This window comes from Lissotriton vulgaris, unplaced genomic scaffold (genome assembly GCF_964263255.1).
Source record: "Lissotriton vulgaris unplaced genomic scaffold, aLisVul1.2 SCAFFOLD_261, whole genome shotgun sequence".
Classification (NCBI taxonomy): Eukaryota; Metazoa; Chordata; class Amphibia; order Caudata; family Salamandridae; genus Lissotriton; species Lissotriton vulgaris.
In genome coordinates, this window is record NW_028252546.1 from 315,372 (window position 1) to 333,397 (window position 18,026).

Below are 18,026 nucleotides of genomic sequence, written 5' to 3' on the forward strand. Positions count from 1 at the left end.
CATTAGCGATAAATATCGCTGACATGCAAAGAGGGCCCAAAACCTGTAGCTATCGCCTAAAAGCTGTTGCTAACTGCTGTTAGCGACAGCTTGCTAACAGGGCGATAAAAATATCGCCGCTTTAGCGGGAAAAAGTCCTGCTAAAGCGGCGATATGGCCCTTGATAATATGCCCCTCAATCTCCCCGTGCCTATCAAAAAATGAATGTGTCCTTGTGTAACATAACCGATGCTCTTGTAAAGCGCTCCAATACCTTTGGGTCGAGTTCACGCTATACAAATCTGAAGAATAAATCAAAATAGGTTTGGTTTAACAACAAGCCTCAACAAGCATTTGTAATGCAATAGGTCTCGCATTAGGAAAGTTTGAGCTATAGGTATTGTAAATAACGAATTTTTTATTTATGTTTTGGTTTTGAAAATAGCGAAATTAATAGCTTTGTCATTTACAATGCCAATAGTTATAACTTTCGCAAATGTGACACCTCTAGCATTTGTATTGCAATATGTGTTGTATTTACGTGTCTTAGATGTATTGATATTACAAAGAACAATGGCTTTTAATTTTTTTAAATAATTAATACTTAAATAAGAGTTATTGTAATGTATAATGGCAATAGCTTAAACTTTTGTAAATAACTTTTGTGAAGATTATGTTCAGTGTATTTTATTGTGACGAAAATCCAAGAACAGAAGTTAAATATTATCTTTTTGTGACATTTGTAATAAAGCTTGAAACATTGAGAGAACATATTTGAACCAGTTGTTGAATAGTTGCACAGATTGATGCAGTGGTGGCGCTGAGTGATGTTGTGGTGGCAACGAGTGATGCTGTAGCATTCAGTGATGCTGTGGTAGCGCATAGTGATGTTGTGGTGCCCCTGAGTGATGCTGTGGTGGTGCTGAGTGATGCTGTGGTGATGCGATAGATAGAGTGAGTGCGATAGACAGAGAGAGTGAGGGCGATAGATAGATAGATAGAGGGAGGGCGATAGATAGATAGATGGAGGGCAATAGATAGATAGAGGGAGGGTGATATCTAGATAGATAGATATATAGAGAGTGAGGGCGATAGATAGATAGACAGATAGATAGAGTGAGGGTGATCGATAGATAGATAGATAGATAGATAGATAGATAGATAGATAGATAGATAGATAGATAGATAGATAGATAGATAGATAGATAGATAGATAGTTGTGTGTGTGGTTGTGTGTGTGGTTGTATGTGTGGTTGAGTGTGTGGTTGTGTGAGTGTGGTTGTGTGTGTGGGGTTGTGCGTGTGGGGTTGTGTGTGTGGTTGTGTGTGTTGTGTTTGTGTGTGTTGTGTTTGGGGTTGTGTGTGTGGTTGTGGGGTTTTGTGTGTGGTTGTGTGTGTGGTTGTGTGTGGTTGTGTGTGTGGTTGTGCGTGTGGTTGTGTGTGTGGTTGTGTGTGTGGTTGTGTGTGTGGTTGTGTGTGTGGTTGTGTGTGTGGGGGGGTTTGTGTGTGTGTTGGGGGTTGTGTGTGGGGGGGTTGTGTGTGTGGGGGGTTGTGTGTGTGGGGGGGGGTTGTGTGTGTGGGGGGTTGTGTGTGTGTGTGTGGGGGGGTTGTGTGTGTGTGTGGGGGGGTTGTGTGTGTGTGGGGGGGTTGTGGTTGTGCGTGTGGTTGTGTGTGTGGTTGTGTGTGTGGTTGTGTGTGTGTGGTTGTGTGTGTGTGGGGGGGTTGTGTGTGTGGGGGGGTTGTGTGTGTGGGGGGGTTGTGTGTGTGGGGGGGGTTGTGTGTGTGTGGGGGGTTGTGTGTGTGGGGGGGTTGTGTGTGTGGGGGGGTTGTGTGTGTGGGGGGGGTTGTGTGTGTGGGGGGTTGTGTGTGGGGGGGTTGTGTGTGGGGTTGTGTGTGTGGTGGGCTGTGTGTGTGCGTGGGATTGTGTGTGTGGGGGGGTTGTGTGTGGGGGTGGGGGCGTGTGGGGGTGTTGTGTGTGTGTGTGATGGCGGAGATCACTGGACGAGCTATTCATCAGCTGCTGGCCTCAGACAGGAGTCTGCATTCCTGCACTCCCCAGTTGTTAATGGGATATTCCTTTTCCGTCTCAATCCTGTCTCTGCGGCTGTCCACATGCCCGCGCCTGTGAGGCTTGCAGTGGGGGACACGCAAATTATATTCTCGTTTCAGGAAATTCCCCGAAGTGGGAGTACTGGCCTACAAAACTATGAACATGGAACAAACAGAGAGATTGTTGGGGGATGCGTTAAGAAAGCACGAGAGAGGCGAAATTAAAACACGCAAAAGATGGGGCATGAGGGAGTGTACGAGAGCGACCGTAAGTAAGGCATAAACGAGAGAGCGGGCTGGAGAGGGGACAAAAGGAAGAAGGGAGGGATAGAGGCACAGAGGTAGAGACAGAGAGGATGGAAGAAGAGATTAAAACAAGAAGTTGGTATGTTGCTGTCATGGAAGGATCCACGTGCAACTGAAACCCAGAGGAAAAGGTCTTCAACAACTCAGCTTGAACTAGCAGGGTTTCAGAATACATTTGACAAAGTAAAAATATTCTCAAAAGGGTACAGAAACGCCTGTGTGTGAGGTCTTCAGCAATTAATGAGAAGCCACTATTTGTTTTTATTTATTAGAAACCACAAGCAGTTCTTATACACCAAACCGAAAGGCTAAACCAAACGAATGCAGTTTCGCCAACTGGTACACAAAGTATTATGACCTATACAGAAGAAAAGTCCCTTGGGAGGAAAACTGCTGAAAACTGTCTACATTCCCTCGAATGTCCACATTGAAAAATTTGCATTATCCTTGGCTATTTCATTATTTCTTAAATTGTAAGCAAGGCGCTGATTACTGAAGATACCCAGGAGCCTCAGCAGAAATTGATATTTCATGTAACACTTACGGCAATGCAAGTTAACTTGCACATGGCTCACTTCATTTTACCAGTATACACCCTAGAAACGCAGGCTGCCAGGAGAAAGATAGAAGAGACATAGGGTTGTCGGTCAAAAACAAAGTGCTGGAAGTATGACTGAACGGTATTTAAAGTATGTGAAACACATGACTCCAATGCGAGCCATCCAGCCTTACATTACCGTGGATCGGTTTTAAGTTTGCCTAAGAATTTTGCATCCAAAATTTCACTGGAAACATCTCTAGTTTTGCACTGTTTAAATAAAGACTTTTGAGCGAAAAGCACATGCTGATGTAGAAAGATGCATGTGTTGACAGCAATCAGCTTCCACTGGCTTCAAAAGACTAACGTAAACATGTGACACGTTTTTACAGTCCCTTCATGGGAGTGGCACTGCACGAGTGAGGAGTACATGAGAAAAAACAGAAAATGGACTATTCTTCTCCATTTTAGAAAAGTTGTGTTCATTTTCCTTGGTGCGTGCTCAAGGCGAAACACTACAAATGAATCACCGAAGGAGCATGAATTATTATATAAATCGGAGGCCACCCCCCCCCGAACCGAACCCCTCCTATAACACATCTTTTGCAAGAGATGCGATACGTCCGTGCTGTGGTACATGCAATTATTAGCGAATAATGATTGCCTGCAATTATTATTTTATCATAACTATACAGTTTTTTTTAAAACTCCGAATACAAACACTGGCGCTGCTAAAAAATCCTAAGGGGCAGCACAATTCCAGTTTCCATTTTCCTGCCAGACTCTCAGACCATAACAATGCGACTGACATTCTTCCCTTTGAAGTCATATTTTTTATATCGCATACCAAAATGGGCAATTACGCCATAAACGGTAAAGGCGGCGCAAGTTACCATTATCACTGCCCGGAAGAGCATGTGCACTAACGCTTTTTACAGCATTAGTAAATTAAGTGTGTCACCCAGGAACAAGAACTAACAATAAAAAACGTTGGCAAAAGAAATGTTCATCATGTATGTAAACCTTTCTCCATCAAAGCTTGGTGATAAAAATCCAATTAGTGCAACTACACATGCAGGATTTTAGCACCCCACTGTATACTAGTTTAAAGTATTTGAGGGGTTTTCCTTTCTGCAACACACCGTACGACCCCCGCAACTACGTATTACAAGCTACAGTGGCTGAAGTCATATTTGTACACCAAACACTATTCAATTGCAAGGATGGATCGCTAGAGCAACATTCAAAGCACCCGCCCTCGAATGTCAATGAGTATGTGAAAAAAAAAATACAAGTACATTTGTGCGAAGCGTGTGAAAGTTTAATTAAATAAAAATAACATACTGTGAAGCTTGTGCTCTGAGCATCCCCTAAATGTTTTAAAAATAAAAGTAACTGGGGAAGTGTATTTCTCTTTGAAATGAAGCTCACGGCATCGCGGCCGTGAAAGTGAAAGCAGGGATGTTAGGGGGGAGGAGAAGCGGGGCCGGAAAGGAGCATATGGGGATGGGGTGTGAGTGAGGGGGAGCAGAAGCCTTTGATGGTGGTGTGCGAGGCCAAGCGCGCGCCTGGGGAAGCTTCATGGCCTGGGGAAGCTTCATGCTTGAGTGCACCACCTGCATTGTAGGAAATCCTTCTGGTTTAAGAGACTTTGGTTCAGATATAATAGGTTCGAGTGTAAATACTCGACCTAAAAACTGTTGTCAAGCGATGTTATGTTTTAAAGGACCGGCTAAGCTCCACAGGAACATCTTACCTTTTGTGGTTTGAAGATGTACAACACCATTATCAGTCTTTGACAAGGAGCATTATGATACTGATGTCCCATCATAAGCGTTAGTAAAATATAAACATAAGAACACAAGAAGTGTATTTAGAGAGGGCACTTTCACCGCCAGAAATCTCTTGGTGCTATCGATGGACAATAGCTGTTTATCAACCTCAAAGGATGAATGGCTGAGTGGAGCTGCTGGTCTTTTAAGCTGCGACCATGTGGTCACATAAGCATCTCTGAATGTTTATGATGCAGAGAGTGTATATGAGCCCTCCCCGGTATATGCTCCCTTTTCCCAGTCTAAATCCACCTCACCTGCCACCTTGATTTCCTTCTGCTGGGTGTCGGATCCGTGCCGGTTTCTAGCCTCACAAATGTAGCTCCCGGAGTGGTGACTCGTAGCACTCGTGATGGTCAGGGTCCTGTTGTCTGAAGAGTATATGATGTCTGCGCCCTTAGGAGTGGTCCAAATGTACTCGGGGGCAGGCAGTCCGTCAGCCAAGCACTCCAGCGTCAGATTAAGCCCCTTCTCGATTTTCTCCGGTCCTCGGATGAAAAGAGTGATGCTGGGCTTATCTGAAAAAGGATGAATGGTAAAATGTAGGTGCTACTGATGACGACTGCTTCTTCAAAACAAAGTTGCCATTTTTTTATGGTCTTACCATACACAATAAGATGAAACCTGACTTATATATCTGAATGGGTGACCCGCAGCAGACCGTGCCTATGGACAAAATATGGGTTTTCCAAATTGGGCTTGTGCCTACGACAGGCCCGCAAAGCTGGGTTAAACCTCCTTCCTGACAACTAACCCCATACCATGAAGGCCGTCTTCAGCCACCATGCTTGACTTTTCTAGCCAACACCATTATGCATTCTGAGACTTAAATGTTGCTGTTCCTATTTTCAGTATAGTCCCAACAGTCCCAGACTACTCACCGGTGTTGGCTACGACTAAAGGACTGACTGAAAGACTTGTATTGTACATGGACAGGGGCATTCTAAAGGGGTATTGTGGGAACTTCAAAAACAGCAAAGGCATACAAGTTGTTCATCATGCAGCTGCTGCAAATTTGACCGGGATCACCACTGGGGACTTCAGTTTATACCAGACCAAACTTCCTGGAAGATAAGAAAGGCACGCACTCTTTAATGCTTCTTTAGCCTGAACGATTTATTGTGCAGCAAAACACCCAATGCGTGTTGGCAAAACCCCACCTTGATCCTGTGAACAAGATGAGGTTGTGCAGAAACGTGTTGGGTATTTTGCTACACAATAAGTTGTTCATGCTAAGGAAGCATTAAAGCATGCGTACAAGTCTTATCTTCAAGGAAGTCTGGAGTCTGGTCATTCCTACATACGGGTCTCACACCCATGCACGTGCTTCCCCTCTTGGGGCCTGAGCATCTCATGAGTTGCGGTTTGGTACATATAAATATATTTCCCACTGGTAGTTATAGTTAGGACCTAGTTTATAAAGGAAAATCGTTTTTTGTTTTGCTAATAAATTTGACACCGTTTGACGAATCTTCACAAAATTCTCAAAACTAGTTTGCCACTCACTTCAGCTGTAGACTGAAAAGTTTTGGGTTGATTCATCAAGCGGGGCAGAGAAAAAGGAGGCATCCCAAAACTCATTCTCTCACTGCAATTTCCCATAGAGTTTTTGACACGACTACAGCTCGAACCGCTAATGGAATTTCACCAAATTTGGCAGAAAGCTAGATCTTGGTAAAGAAAGAGAGCTTTTTCTAATTTGGTGTAAATCTGTTCAGTACTTTTGGAGTTATTAAAGAAAAAAGAGTTTTGTATATCTAACTACGTGGATCAACAGAGGATCCACTGCAGTGGATCATCAGTTCCACATACTAACAGCAAAGCTGGACTGGCTGGCTGCAACCTGAGAGAAAAGCAGCAGCCTCCATTTTGTGAATTGAGACACAGTTCCGGGGGGGGGGGGGGGGGGGTGGAATAAAGTATAAGTAGGATATAAAGGATCAGAGTAGAGCTATACTGACCCCATGTGACTGATGGAGGGGTCTGTGAGTGTTGCAAGGTGAAAGTGTTATGTGATATGGCAGGGGTGCCTTACCATGTAATCCTAGCACAATACACAAAGATGGACCCCGGGTTCTCTCTGAGTGCACCTTCTGTCAGTCCTGGTAGAGTGGCAAAGAGCAGACAAGCCACATGAGGGAACACGTGTTAAGCATTTCACATCACTAACATGGACACTGAGTAAATGACACGACTTGAGAGAAATCCAACACCAATTTATAAAATACCAGATTTTTAAACACCAATAATCAGTACTTTGCAATGTGAAAACATTAACGTTGCGGTCATTGGGAAAAACGCATACTTAGAGCAGGGCCGGCCTTAGACATGTGCAAGCTGTGCACCTGCACAGGGCCACCAAACCCCAGGGGCCACCACGCCAATATATATCCTTACTATATTAATCCTCTGAGGATGGATACATATTTGCGTGGTGGCCCCTGGCAGGGATTTGGCGACCTCTGGCTCTGTTCCACTTCCAAACACCCTGAACCCCTCCCCTCTTTACTGGCCTGCGCGCTCCGCCTCGCCCGGACCCCCTCTTCCGGGGCCCTCTGCCTACGCTCCCTGCCCAGGGCCACCATGAGCCTAGAGCCGGCCCTGCTCTGAATGTAGAGTCGATTCTGATTCTGCAGTGTCAGTGTCACTGACTAGTCTGACTGACTGCGTCAACGCCGTGAACCTGGAAGGTGTGTGGGTTTCACATGATCTTGGCTTGAATGTCAGCAGCGGCCGGCCCGAGCTGAGGCCCGCCGCAGCGCGAGGCCGGACGCTGAGTAGTGAGTGTAGAAACAAAGCGCCTTGCGGCCTTCACTCCGCTCCGGAACTATAGGGGGCTGCAAGAGACCCTTCAGAATCTCTCTGTTCACAATCACCCGACTGTGCCAGGCACCAGATAGCTCTGCTCTCTGAAGTAAAAGGCATGGTTCTGGTGTCTGTGGTAAGAGGCGTGGCTGTGCTGTCTGTGGTAAGAAGCGTGGCTCTGCTGTGTGAATCGGCCATAGAATACTTCATGTCACTTTCCTCTGATGTCATCATGGGGACAAAGGGTGTGTGATGTCACGTCTGCTGATATTTTTGTGAGTCTATGTTCATGATGTAGAATAACTTTACGGTCTGTGGCAAGGAAGGGACAGCTTTGTGGTCATATGGTAACAACAAGATCCCGGAGCATATTAACATCATGATATAAATGTTCCCCATTTTACATCTGTGTAGAAAGCGACCTGAATGAAGGTGGCACGTGGAGCCTCCAGGCTGCCCTCCCAAATATCCACCCATGACCAGTAGCAGTGTGCGATCATTTACTTGGCTTCTTATCCATTGGAGCATGGTGTCACTGGCTCTGACTGAGTGAGTGACCCTGGAGTAGTAGTACTGTCCTTTCCAAATTCTGGCGCAAAAAGGAGGAGATACATACGCTTAAGGCACCGCTAATCGGCCTGCTCGAGGTGGAAGTGGGCATCTCGTCCCTAGATCATGAGGGTGCAGGCAGCCTTTCCACATTGCGACGTGAAATCGGAGATCGATTCGTTCATCTCCAACATATTATTGCAGTACTGCAGTGTGCCAGCTGCTGCCCGCCTGCTGAGAGCGCAAAAGCAAAGGCAGCGGCGCGCTCCTTGCAAGTCGCTTATGCAGGCCATTGTGCCAGGGTAAGAGTGACCTACAGCTTTGCCCCGAAAGTGAAAGTGTCATTAAGGTTGATGGCCGGCTACATTCTCGACAATAGGCACAAGTGCTGTTTTTTAATGTGTGCATTTTTTAAATACAGGGACCGTTAAGATTCTCACGATTTTGAGCACTTGCTCTTCTGTAAAATGATTTTATGCCTATCGCCCCGCTCGCGCTGCCTAAGTATGCTGGCTTACTAAAATAATACAACAAAGATCTCTACATCAACTTGGGCGAATATTAAATCTCACTGTCACCTTCCTGAGCTCCGCCCCGCCCGTACCCCCTCCTCCGGGGCCCACACCAACGCTCCCTGCACAGGGCCACCATGAGCCTAGAGCCGGCCCTGCTTAGAGAGTGAATTCAATGGAACCCACTTGGAGTTAAGGTCTTGTGAGTCCCTAGACTACTTCACGACACCTACCACAATGTTACCTGGCTCAGGGAATTGGGGTGCAGACGTGCACTTCGGCTGTCCAATGGAGCTGTCACTCAGGCTTGTGGTGTTGAAATAGTTACCTTAGGAAAAATGTACTTATGGGGCGAGTTGAGGAAAACCCTTTGGAAGATAAGCAAGGAGCTAGCCTTGGACCAGGAGTCAGATCTGATCTACCTGGCTTAGGGGACTCAGGTGCAGAGGCACTCTTAGCTGACTGTGGTGCTGAACCAAATCTGTGGCCAGAGGAGCTGGCAGTCCTGCAGAGAAAGGTTAAACACAAATGAAAGATGTTTCCATTGAAGCCACAGGGGTGATTGGTTGCTCATGCAGGTGAATCTCTTCTCTTGAAGAGTCGAGAAAAGCAGGTTGTAGTCTGACTGACCATCAACAAGCCCTGATGCCTGCAAGCACTCCGGTTAAGGAAATCTTTACCCAGAGGACCAAGGGAACATTGTAGAAAGCTGGGCCTCGCTGAGAGTTGGGAATACAGTTCCCCAAAGCCACCTGCCCAAGGACTTTGAGTAGTCATGCCGGACGGCTCAGGGAACAGGACTTCAAGGTCGTGGACTTAGCGGTTTCTGCCTGCCAACTGCAGGGGACTACTACCTATAGTCCTACGGTGTTCTTGTGAAGTCTTTAGGTTGCAGTGGGGCTCACTTTCCTTTTGGAACTGGTCTCTAGTTCTGGGCGAGTCGCAGCCGTGGCCCGTGGAGGGAGGTCCGGTGGGGAAGACAGGCGGGGCGGGGGAGGGGCAGGGTGGGGGTTGATAAACAACGGAATATGGATGATTTCAGGTAAGTAAACAATTAAATTAATAAAATGAATTTTGTAGCGCGCCTTGCATCGCATTTTGCGATGCAGGGCACGGAACGAAAGGCACAGGGTCAAGGCTGATTTGCATATGGCCATGTCTGAACTGGGGTGGTGTGGAGTGCAAAAAAACGATGGATTTAGGCCCAGATCTCTGTACTGGGGTGAATGTATGACATTGTTCTGCATTCTGTCCATCAACTGTTGTTTTTGTAATTGTAATAGTGGATGGGCCAGTAATAAATGTGACAGCCACTGTGGTAATAAATATGGTAGAGACAGTAATAATTGTGGCAGGGCTGATAATAAAGGCAAACTACCTCCTAAAAAGTGTTCTTGGGGCTAGTGAGAAATGCGGCTCTGCTGGAAATGAAAGTGGGTGAACCAGCGATAAATGAAGCCGGCTCCTGGATCAATGTATCTGGGCCTATAATGAATGGGAGGGGGCTGGGAATTAATGGGACTGACTGCCTGTGGGACCTATAATGAACGTCACGGGCTTGTGGTAAGTGTTACAGGCCTGGTGATAAATGTTTCAGGGCAAGTTACAAATGTGCTCTGGCCAGTAATAAATGTAGCAGCGAGAGAGACAAATATTGCAATGAATGTAATAAATGTGGCAGGTTGCCTTGTGACCGGTAGCAACCAGTAGGCGAAGCCGACATATGCTACCACCTTTACTTACATTCTACGGTGACTTTCACCACCCGGATGCTGACGCCGATAGAGTTTGTGGCCGTGCAATTGAAGGCTCCAGAGTCGTTCCTTCCGGTCTGCGGCCAGGCACCCACAGTCTCATCTTTCGAGCACCTTACGGTTGGAGCGGGGTTTCCATCTGCTTTGCAGAACATGTTATTGTGCCCTTCGACGACAGTCTGTGCGCTTGGGCAGAGGCTGTCACTGAATTCAGGGCCATCTGAAATAATTCAGAAAAGCAGAATAGGATATTAATCTTTACTGTCCATGAAGCGCACGGCGCAAAGTGAATTGAACTCTCGGCGCTTGCGCAGTAGGTATTATGGGGCAAATTTACAAGCATCTTGAGCCACTTTTGCGTCACTTTTCCCATGTTAAAAATGACGCAAAAGTGGCGCAAGGGCCTTGTAAATAAGCCCCTATGTTTTTGTTTCTTCTGCTTCCTTGTAAAAGTAAACACGCCCTACTAAGCAAGCAGTTCACTCACACACAACCACATTAACAAGCAACCTTATCAGTAGGTCACAGGCTTAAATCCCGGCAGGTCCACTCAGCCATTTATCCTCCCGAGGACGATACATGGAGTAATACTGAGTTGGGTCACAATAAACATTAGGTGTGTGTTAACCTACTAGGCTAAATTACTGCAAATCATAGAAAGGGCCGGCCGTAATCTCTCTGGAACTTCAACCTGTGACATGTAGTTTACACACTACTCCTGCAGCTGATGCATTAACCTACAGAGTTTTCTTACCAGAATTCGAGCTCGTGACTTCTAGATTACATAAAGGGATCAGTAGCAGATGCATTTACCCACTGAGCTGTCTTGCCAGATTCAATCTGTGGTATGAAGATTACACATCTGGTATTCTGGGTGCAACCATGTGAGCTGCGGGCTGAGTCCTTCGGATAGTAAGCCAGGTGCACCCTATGTTTTCTAATTACGCTGACAACATTTGAAAAACTGAACAAATTTGCGAACACCAAAATCATAACATTTCCTGAAATTTTACACTATGTTTTCAGCCAGTGAGACATTTTCTGCTTGAACCTCGCATGATTTTTTAATGTGAGATATTTCAACGTATGAAATTTTCACTTGCGATAAAGCTAAACTACATTTTGCGTAATCTTCTCAACATTTTGCAAATTTTCTTTTAAAAATATTAATCTATTTTGGACACGATAACAAGGCCAGTATAATTAATTCAAGTTTTGGACACGATACCAAGGCCAGTATAATTAATTCAAGTTGTAGAAACACTAAAGTCAGAGTATAGAACAATGTGCATTCACTTTGGCAAATTTGAAAAAGACCCATCATTGCTGAAACACGTTTCGGCTGTGATTGATATAATTTTTTGAGAAATCACAATTAATAAAAAGACATTGGCTGAGAAGATGTTTACTCTGAATTTATTGTTTCTACCACTAAAATTAACACACTGAACTAGTTAGGTGTCAACCAGGCTTCACGTTTAAACGTATTTGTAGCGCTAATCTTGCCACCAGGTTGCTTCAAAGCACTTTGTGTAGTGGGTAGAAAAGGTAATCCGTGGTTGTGCAAAAAAAAAAGATGATAATCTACTTAAAATCTTAAAAAGGAAAATCATAGCAAATAAAGGTTAATTGGCATATTTATTCATTTTTATCACGTCAATTTGCTGACCTCCTGCTGTTGTAGAGGACTGTGATTTTGTGTGATCGTGGATTGGAGAGACAAAATGGCTCCTCTTCCCCTGAAACATGAGAGTCAGTGGCCACATTGTTTAGCTCATGATTAGGGATTTACCGCACTTGCCACGTGATCCATCATCGTTTGCATATTTTGCTTAGATTTTAGCAAAAAAATTGTTTCTAACGCAAACGGATCAAAACTTACTATGAACTATACCCATGTGTTGCTTCCTAACCCTGCTAATTGCTGCATAAGGTAGGATTTTTTATTTTTTTGGGCTCGGGGAAATTAAGTGATTTGCCCAGAATCACAGGGTGTTGAGTCAACGCCGGGGCACGAAATTGGTACCCCAGTTCCAAAGTCGGGAGCTCTGGCCGTAAAGCCACATCTACTCCTTATCCAAACCCTTTCCCTAGCCCTTAAATTTCTATTTTTCTATTTAAAATTATTTATACAGCGCACGTACACCAGCGGTTTCTTGGCGCTAAAAAACTGAAAGAGGTCAGAGCAGAAAACCCGGGGTAGGAGAAAAATGAGAAACTAAAATTTTAATTAAGGGATTTGGCGAAAAGGTATGCCTTGAGTTGTTTCCGGAACAGCAGGTATGAGGTTGAAGCTCTGAGCTCTGCAGGCAAAGAGTTCCAAAAAGTCGGGGCGAGGGTCGCAAACTTCGAGCCTCCCCATTTCTTTCTTCGAAACCGTGGGACAGTAAGAAGGGATTGGGAAGATGACCTCAGTTCCCTAGATGGAACATAGGGAATGATCTCCGAGGAGATGAAAGCTGGCGCCGTGCCCAGTCGTGCCTGGAAGGTGATAGATGCAAGCTTAAACTGGACACGGGCCCAGACAGGAAGCCAATGTAAAGATTTCAGGAGGGGAGTGGTATGGGAGGATTTAGGGAGTTTGAACACCAGGCGCGCCGCCTGGTTTTGGATCTGCTGCAAACGCCGAAGACTATATGCAGGGATACCTGCATATAGGGCGTTGCCATAATCCAGGCGGGATACGACCATGGCAAGAGTGATAAGTTTTAAGGCATCAAATGAAAAGAAACGGGACACCTTGCGGATAGTGCGAAGAGCCAAAAAGGAGGAAGAAACCACAGAACTAACCTGGGAGTGAAGGGTGAGTTGGGAGTTGAGCTTGATGCCTAGAGTTTTAACCGAGGTAGAGGGAACAGGTGGGGCACCAAGGGAAGGGGGCCAGAAGATGGGGGACCAGGGGCTGGATGAACCACCCGTCAACACCAGCTCGGTCTTGTCTGGGTTGAGTTTAAGATGGTTGTGGTTCATCCAGTCTCGGTTGTGAATCATGATAGTTTGAAAGTTGGAGACAGAGTAGGGGGAAGAAGAAAGGTTGAACACAAGCTGGAGGTCGTCCGCATAATTACATACGGTGACCTCCATTTGTTGCAGTGAAAAGATAAGAGGGGAGATGTAGAGATTGAATAAGAGGGGGGAAAGGGAGGAACCTTGGGGAACCCCGCACTGAACGTCGCGGAAGTCCGCAGTGAAGTCACCCAGGCGAACTGCCTGGGTGCGGTCCCTCAGGAAGGAGGATAACCAGACCAACGCGGTACCCCCGATCCCCGCCGCCCTCACACGGGAAAGTAAGATGGAATGGTCCACCGTGTCAAAGGCGGCTGAGAGGTCGAGGAGAACCAGGGCCTGAGGTTGGTTGGTATCCATTCCCTCCCTGAGGTTATCAAGGACCGAAAGCACTACGGACTCCGTGGAGTGTGCAGGGCGAAACCCGGCCTGGCGGGGGGCAAGAGCCCCGTTCTTTTCCACGAAAGAGCTCAGGGCGTAGGTGACGTGACGCTCGAGTACTTTCGCCAGGAACGGTAGGAGAGAGATGGGACGGAAGTTGGCTGGGATTGAGGGATCGGCACCAGGTTTTTTCAATATGGGGACGATTACAGCAGATTTAAGTGAGTTGGGTACCACACCCTGGGATAGAGAACTGTTGAGAAGATGGAGGGGGGGATCTGGGCAGCTAGAGAAGATATGACGGAGGATATGAGCCGGGCAGGGATCTAGTGGGGACCCAGATTTAACAAGTGGAATTATGGCAGTTATTGATTCCTTAGTGAGAGGTGGGAGGGTAGTGAGAAAGTCCTTGGGAGGAGGACACTGAGGGTCCACAAAGGTAGGGGAAGGAGGGGGAATGTTGGTTTTAATGGTTACGATTTTTTGAATGAAGAAATTGTTTAGGGAGTGACAGAGTTCCAGAGAAGGGGTGGGTTTGAGAGAGGTTCTATCCGAAAACGCTAGATTGTGAACAATCGAAAAGATTTCCTTCGATTTGCTTTCGGCTGCGAGGATTTTGGAGGAAAAGTAGATGGTTTTTGCCTCAAGGATGTTTTTCTTATATAGGGTCAGGATGTTTATAAACTCTAAACGTAAGGAGGGGCAGTCGTTTTTCCTCCAGGCCCGCTCCGCACGCCGCACCGCCAGTTTAGTGGTTTTAAGATCTTGATTAAACCACTGGTTGGCGTCCTTCTCTCGTTTGGTTGAGACCCGCTTCAGAGGAGCAACGGTATCACAGCCTGCAGAGAGCCATTGGTCAATGGCCGTGACCTGGGAGCTGGTAGATAGGTCTTGAAGGAGGGGAGCGGAGGAAGTGAGTATGGAGGATAGACTATCTGGGTCTACTCGGCCCCATGCTCGAACCCAGGTGTTTTTGGGGAGTGGGGGCTTGATCGGGGGGTGAATGGGAAGAGAAAAGGAAATCAGGTGATGGTCAGACCAGGTACAGGGTAAGATTGAAAGGGATTCAACGGGGCAGTTAGAGGACCAGATCTGGTCGAGAGTGTGACCTTTGACGTGGGTGGGAGAGTGAATGTGGGAAATGAAATTAAGAGAGGAAAGGGTGTCTGAGAACTCTTTAGAAGATGGGCATTCAGCTTGGTCAGAGGGCCAAAAATTAAAATCACCCAAAAGTAGAATGGAGGAGTTGTTGACTGTGATAGTAGCCAAAACTTCCAAGAAATCCGGAAGGAACAATAAGGGAGATTGGGGGGGACGATAGATGAGAATACAGGTGAGAGGGGGCGTGATGGAAGTGGTACGGATAGCTAAATATTCCGTAGTAGCGATATCAGGAAGGGACAAGTGCTGAAAAGGGAGGTCGGTTCGAGCGATGACCGCCACCCCACCTCCAGCTTTGCCATTAAGCCGGTCGGCACGGATTGCGTAATATGGTGCTGGTAGAGTAGCTAATAAGGTGGGGAGGGAGTCGTCGCGGAACCAAGTTTCTGTTAAGAAAAGAAGGTCGGGGGCATGGAGATCCAGCAGGACCGAAAGTTCATGGGCGTGGGCAACTGCAGACCTAGTGTTCAGATAGAACGCCGTAAGAGACCTAGAAGCAGCTGGAGAAGCGCTACCGCTAGAGGGAGTGGGGGGCAGAGGTTGTGGCCAAGGTATTGTCAGAGGGGCAGGAGGAGCTAAGCCAAGAGATGAGATGTGGGAGCAGGTGGAGGCAGATAACGGCCATGGGCCCGAAGGCAGCGCAGTTGGGCAGGTGAGTAGGTGGTAAAGCGAGCAGAATGACATGCCCCTTGCCCCGGACGGTCGTGGACGAGCGCAGACGAGCTTGCCTTAAGCGCGCCTTCGGCGCGCAATCGTCGCGCCCGCTGCGCTCGTCCGCTGCGCTTCCTGCCAAGGCACATAATTTATATTAGTTGGTCGGGGCGTTGGAGGGGGTGTGGCCAACCGAGGTGGGCGTGTCTCGTGGCCCGCCTCGCCGTCAGGAATGGCGACCTAGATGTAAACAAACGTTGCAGCGCGAGGCGCGCTGTTCAGGAGAAGCAAGATTCAAGCAATATTAAAAGCTAAACTAACTCCTTACCCTAAGCCTAACCCTAGTTCTTAACCCAAACCTAAGCTAAATTTAACCCCTCTCAGTGACACTACACTGTCAGTGCACCTCACATGTACATTCAAATATAGTGCCTTCTTTCAGTTTTACTTGGCACGGAGCTCCTCAAGAAGCCCAAGGCGGACCCCAAGGACCTCAAGAACTTTCGGCCCATCTCCCTGCTCCCGTTCCCGGCGAAGGTCATCGAGAAAATTGTCAACATGCAACTGGCCCGCCACCTGGAAGACAACAACATCTTGGACCCATCCCAGTCCGGGTTCAGACGAAACCACAGCACCGAGACGGCCCTCATCGCCACCACAAACGACATCAGGCGCCAACTAGACAACCGTGAAACATCAGCCCTCATCCTCCTGGACTTGTCAGCCGCCTTCGACACGGTCTGTCATCGCACTCTAAAGACACGCCTCCTAGAAGTCGGAATCCAAGAGAAGGCCCTTGACTGGACCACGTCCTTCCTCTCGGCAGAACCCAGAGCGTCCGCATCCTGCCCTTGAGATCCGAAACCACAGACATCAACTGCTGCGTCCCCCCTGGGCTCATCCCTCACCCCGACTCTATTCAACGTCTACATGGCCCCCCTCGCACAAGTGGCCCGCCATCACAATCTCAACATCATCTCCTATGCCGAGACACCCAGCTCATCCTCTCCCTCACCAAGAACACCCACATCGCCAAAACCAACCTCCACGAGGGAATGAAGGCCGTCGCCGACTGGATGAGGAGCAGCCGTCTGAAACTGAACTCGGGCAAGACGGAGGTCCTCATCCTCGGACCCATCCCCTCAGCCTGGGACGACTCCTGGTGGGCGACCACACTGAGAACAGCACCAACACACACCGACCATGCACGCAACCTAGGATTCATCCTCGACTCCTCCCTCTCCATGTCTAAACAGGTCAACACCGTCTCCTCCTCCTGCTACAACAGCCTCCGCATGCTCCGCAGGATCTACAAGTGGATCCCGACCAAAACAAGAAGTACAGTGACAGAGGCCCTCGTCAGCAGCAGACTGGAATACAGCAACGCACTCCACACAGGAATCCCAGCCAAACACCTACGACGACTACAACGCATCCAAAACGCCTCCGCCCAACTGATCGTCAACATTCCCCACCGCAGCCACATCACCCCCCACCTGAGAGACCTACACTGGCTCCCCGTCGACAAGAGGATCACCTTCAAACTCCTCACCCACCCACACAAAGCACTCCACAACGCCGGACCAGCCTACCTGAACCGCAGACTCAGCTTCTACACCCCCACCCGCCAGCTCCGCTCCGCCAACCTCACCCTCGTCATCGTCCCCCGCATCTAACGAATGCCCTCCGGCGGCAGATCCTTCTCCTACCTCGCCGCCAAGACCTGGAACACCCTCCCTACCCACATACGGCAGACCCAAGACCTACTCGCCTTCAGAAGACTCCTCAAGACCTGGCTCTTCGAGCAGTAACGGCACCCCCCTCCCCTCAGCGCCTTGAGACCCTCACGGGTAGGTAGCACGCTTTACAAGTACTCTGATTAATTGATTGATTGATTGGAGGTAGTTGGCAAGCAACCGGGCACTGTGCTGAGCAGAGGAGAGTGAAAGGTGGAGGAAAAGGGGTCAGCGTCATCACTACCAAAAGGCATTGCGAAGCCATACTAACGGCAGATTGTGCGCTATACAAGTGGCAATTAACAATAAAAACCTAATTGCAATAAAGAACATGGCTGAGCAGCTCTGATTTTGGGGGTGTGGAGGGCACCAGCCCTGATACTCACAAACAACATTCAGTGCTTCGGAGGTTCTCCTCGTCAGGTTTGCTGCACGCATAGTCGCCTCACAGGCAGCAGTCACTCCGACGTGTTCCTTTTGCACCGTCAGGGTATAGTAGGTGCAGGAGTCGGGAGATTCTATATCACAGGCTTCCATGAGGGAACCGATTTGGATGCTCAACTGAACCTCGCGGGGATAGGTTTCCACAACATCACAGGTTACATTCACCTCTGTACCAACTGGCAGCTCTGCTCTTTTTGGAAATATTTGAAGTACTGGATTAGGAAAGTCTGGAGACATATACAAAAAAGAAAGAAAAGTAACTTTTTTTAATAATGTGAATTTGCTCAAAAAAGAGACAGGTGAGGACAGGCAACAGACACCAAT

General features: G+C 47.6%; 1 protein-coding gene across 1 annotated transcript in view; it reads right to left on the minus strand.

Moving 5' to 3' along the window:
- LOC147662118 (intercellular adhesion molecule 1-like) overlaps nucleotides 1–18,026 on the minus strand; it is a 352,803-nt gene that overhangs the window by 38,119 nt on the left and 296,658 nt on the right. The window contains exons 6-8 of the mRNA XM_086951098.1: nucleotides 17,645–17,929; nucleotides 10,313–10,543; nucleotides 4,961–5,221 (exon numbers count right to left, since the gene is read on the minus strand). Of these exons, the coding sequence (XP_086807224.1) occupies nucleotides 4,961–5,221; nucleotides 10,313–10,543; nucleotides 17,645–17,929 (777 nt within the window). The remainder of the gene's footprint in view (nucleotides 1–4,960; nucleotides 5,222–10,312; nucleotides 10,544–17,644; nucleotides 17,930–18,026) is intronic.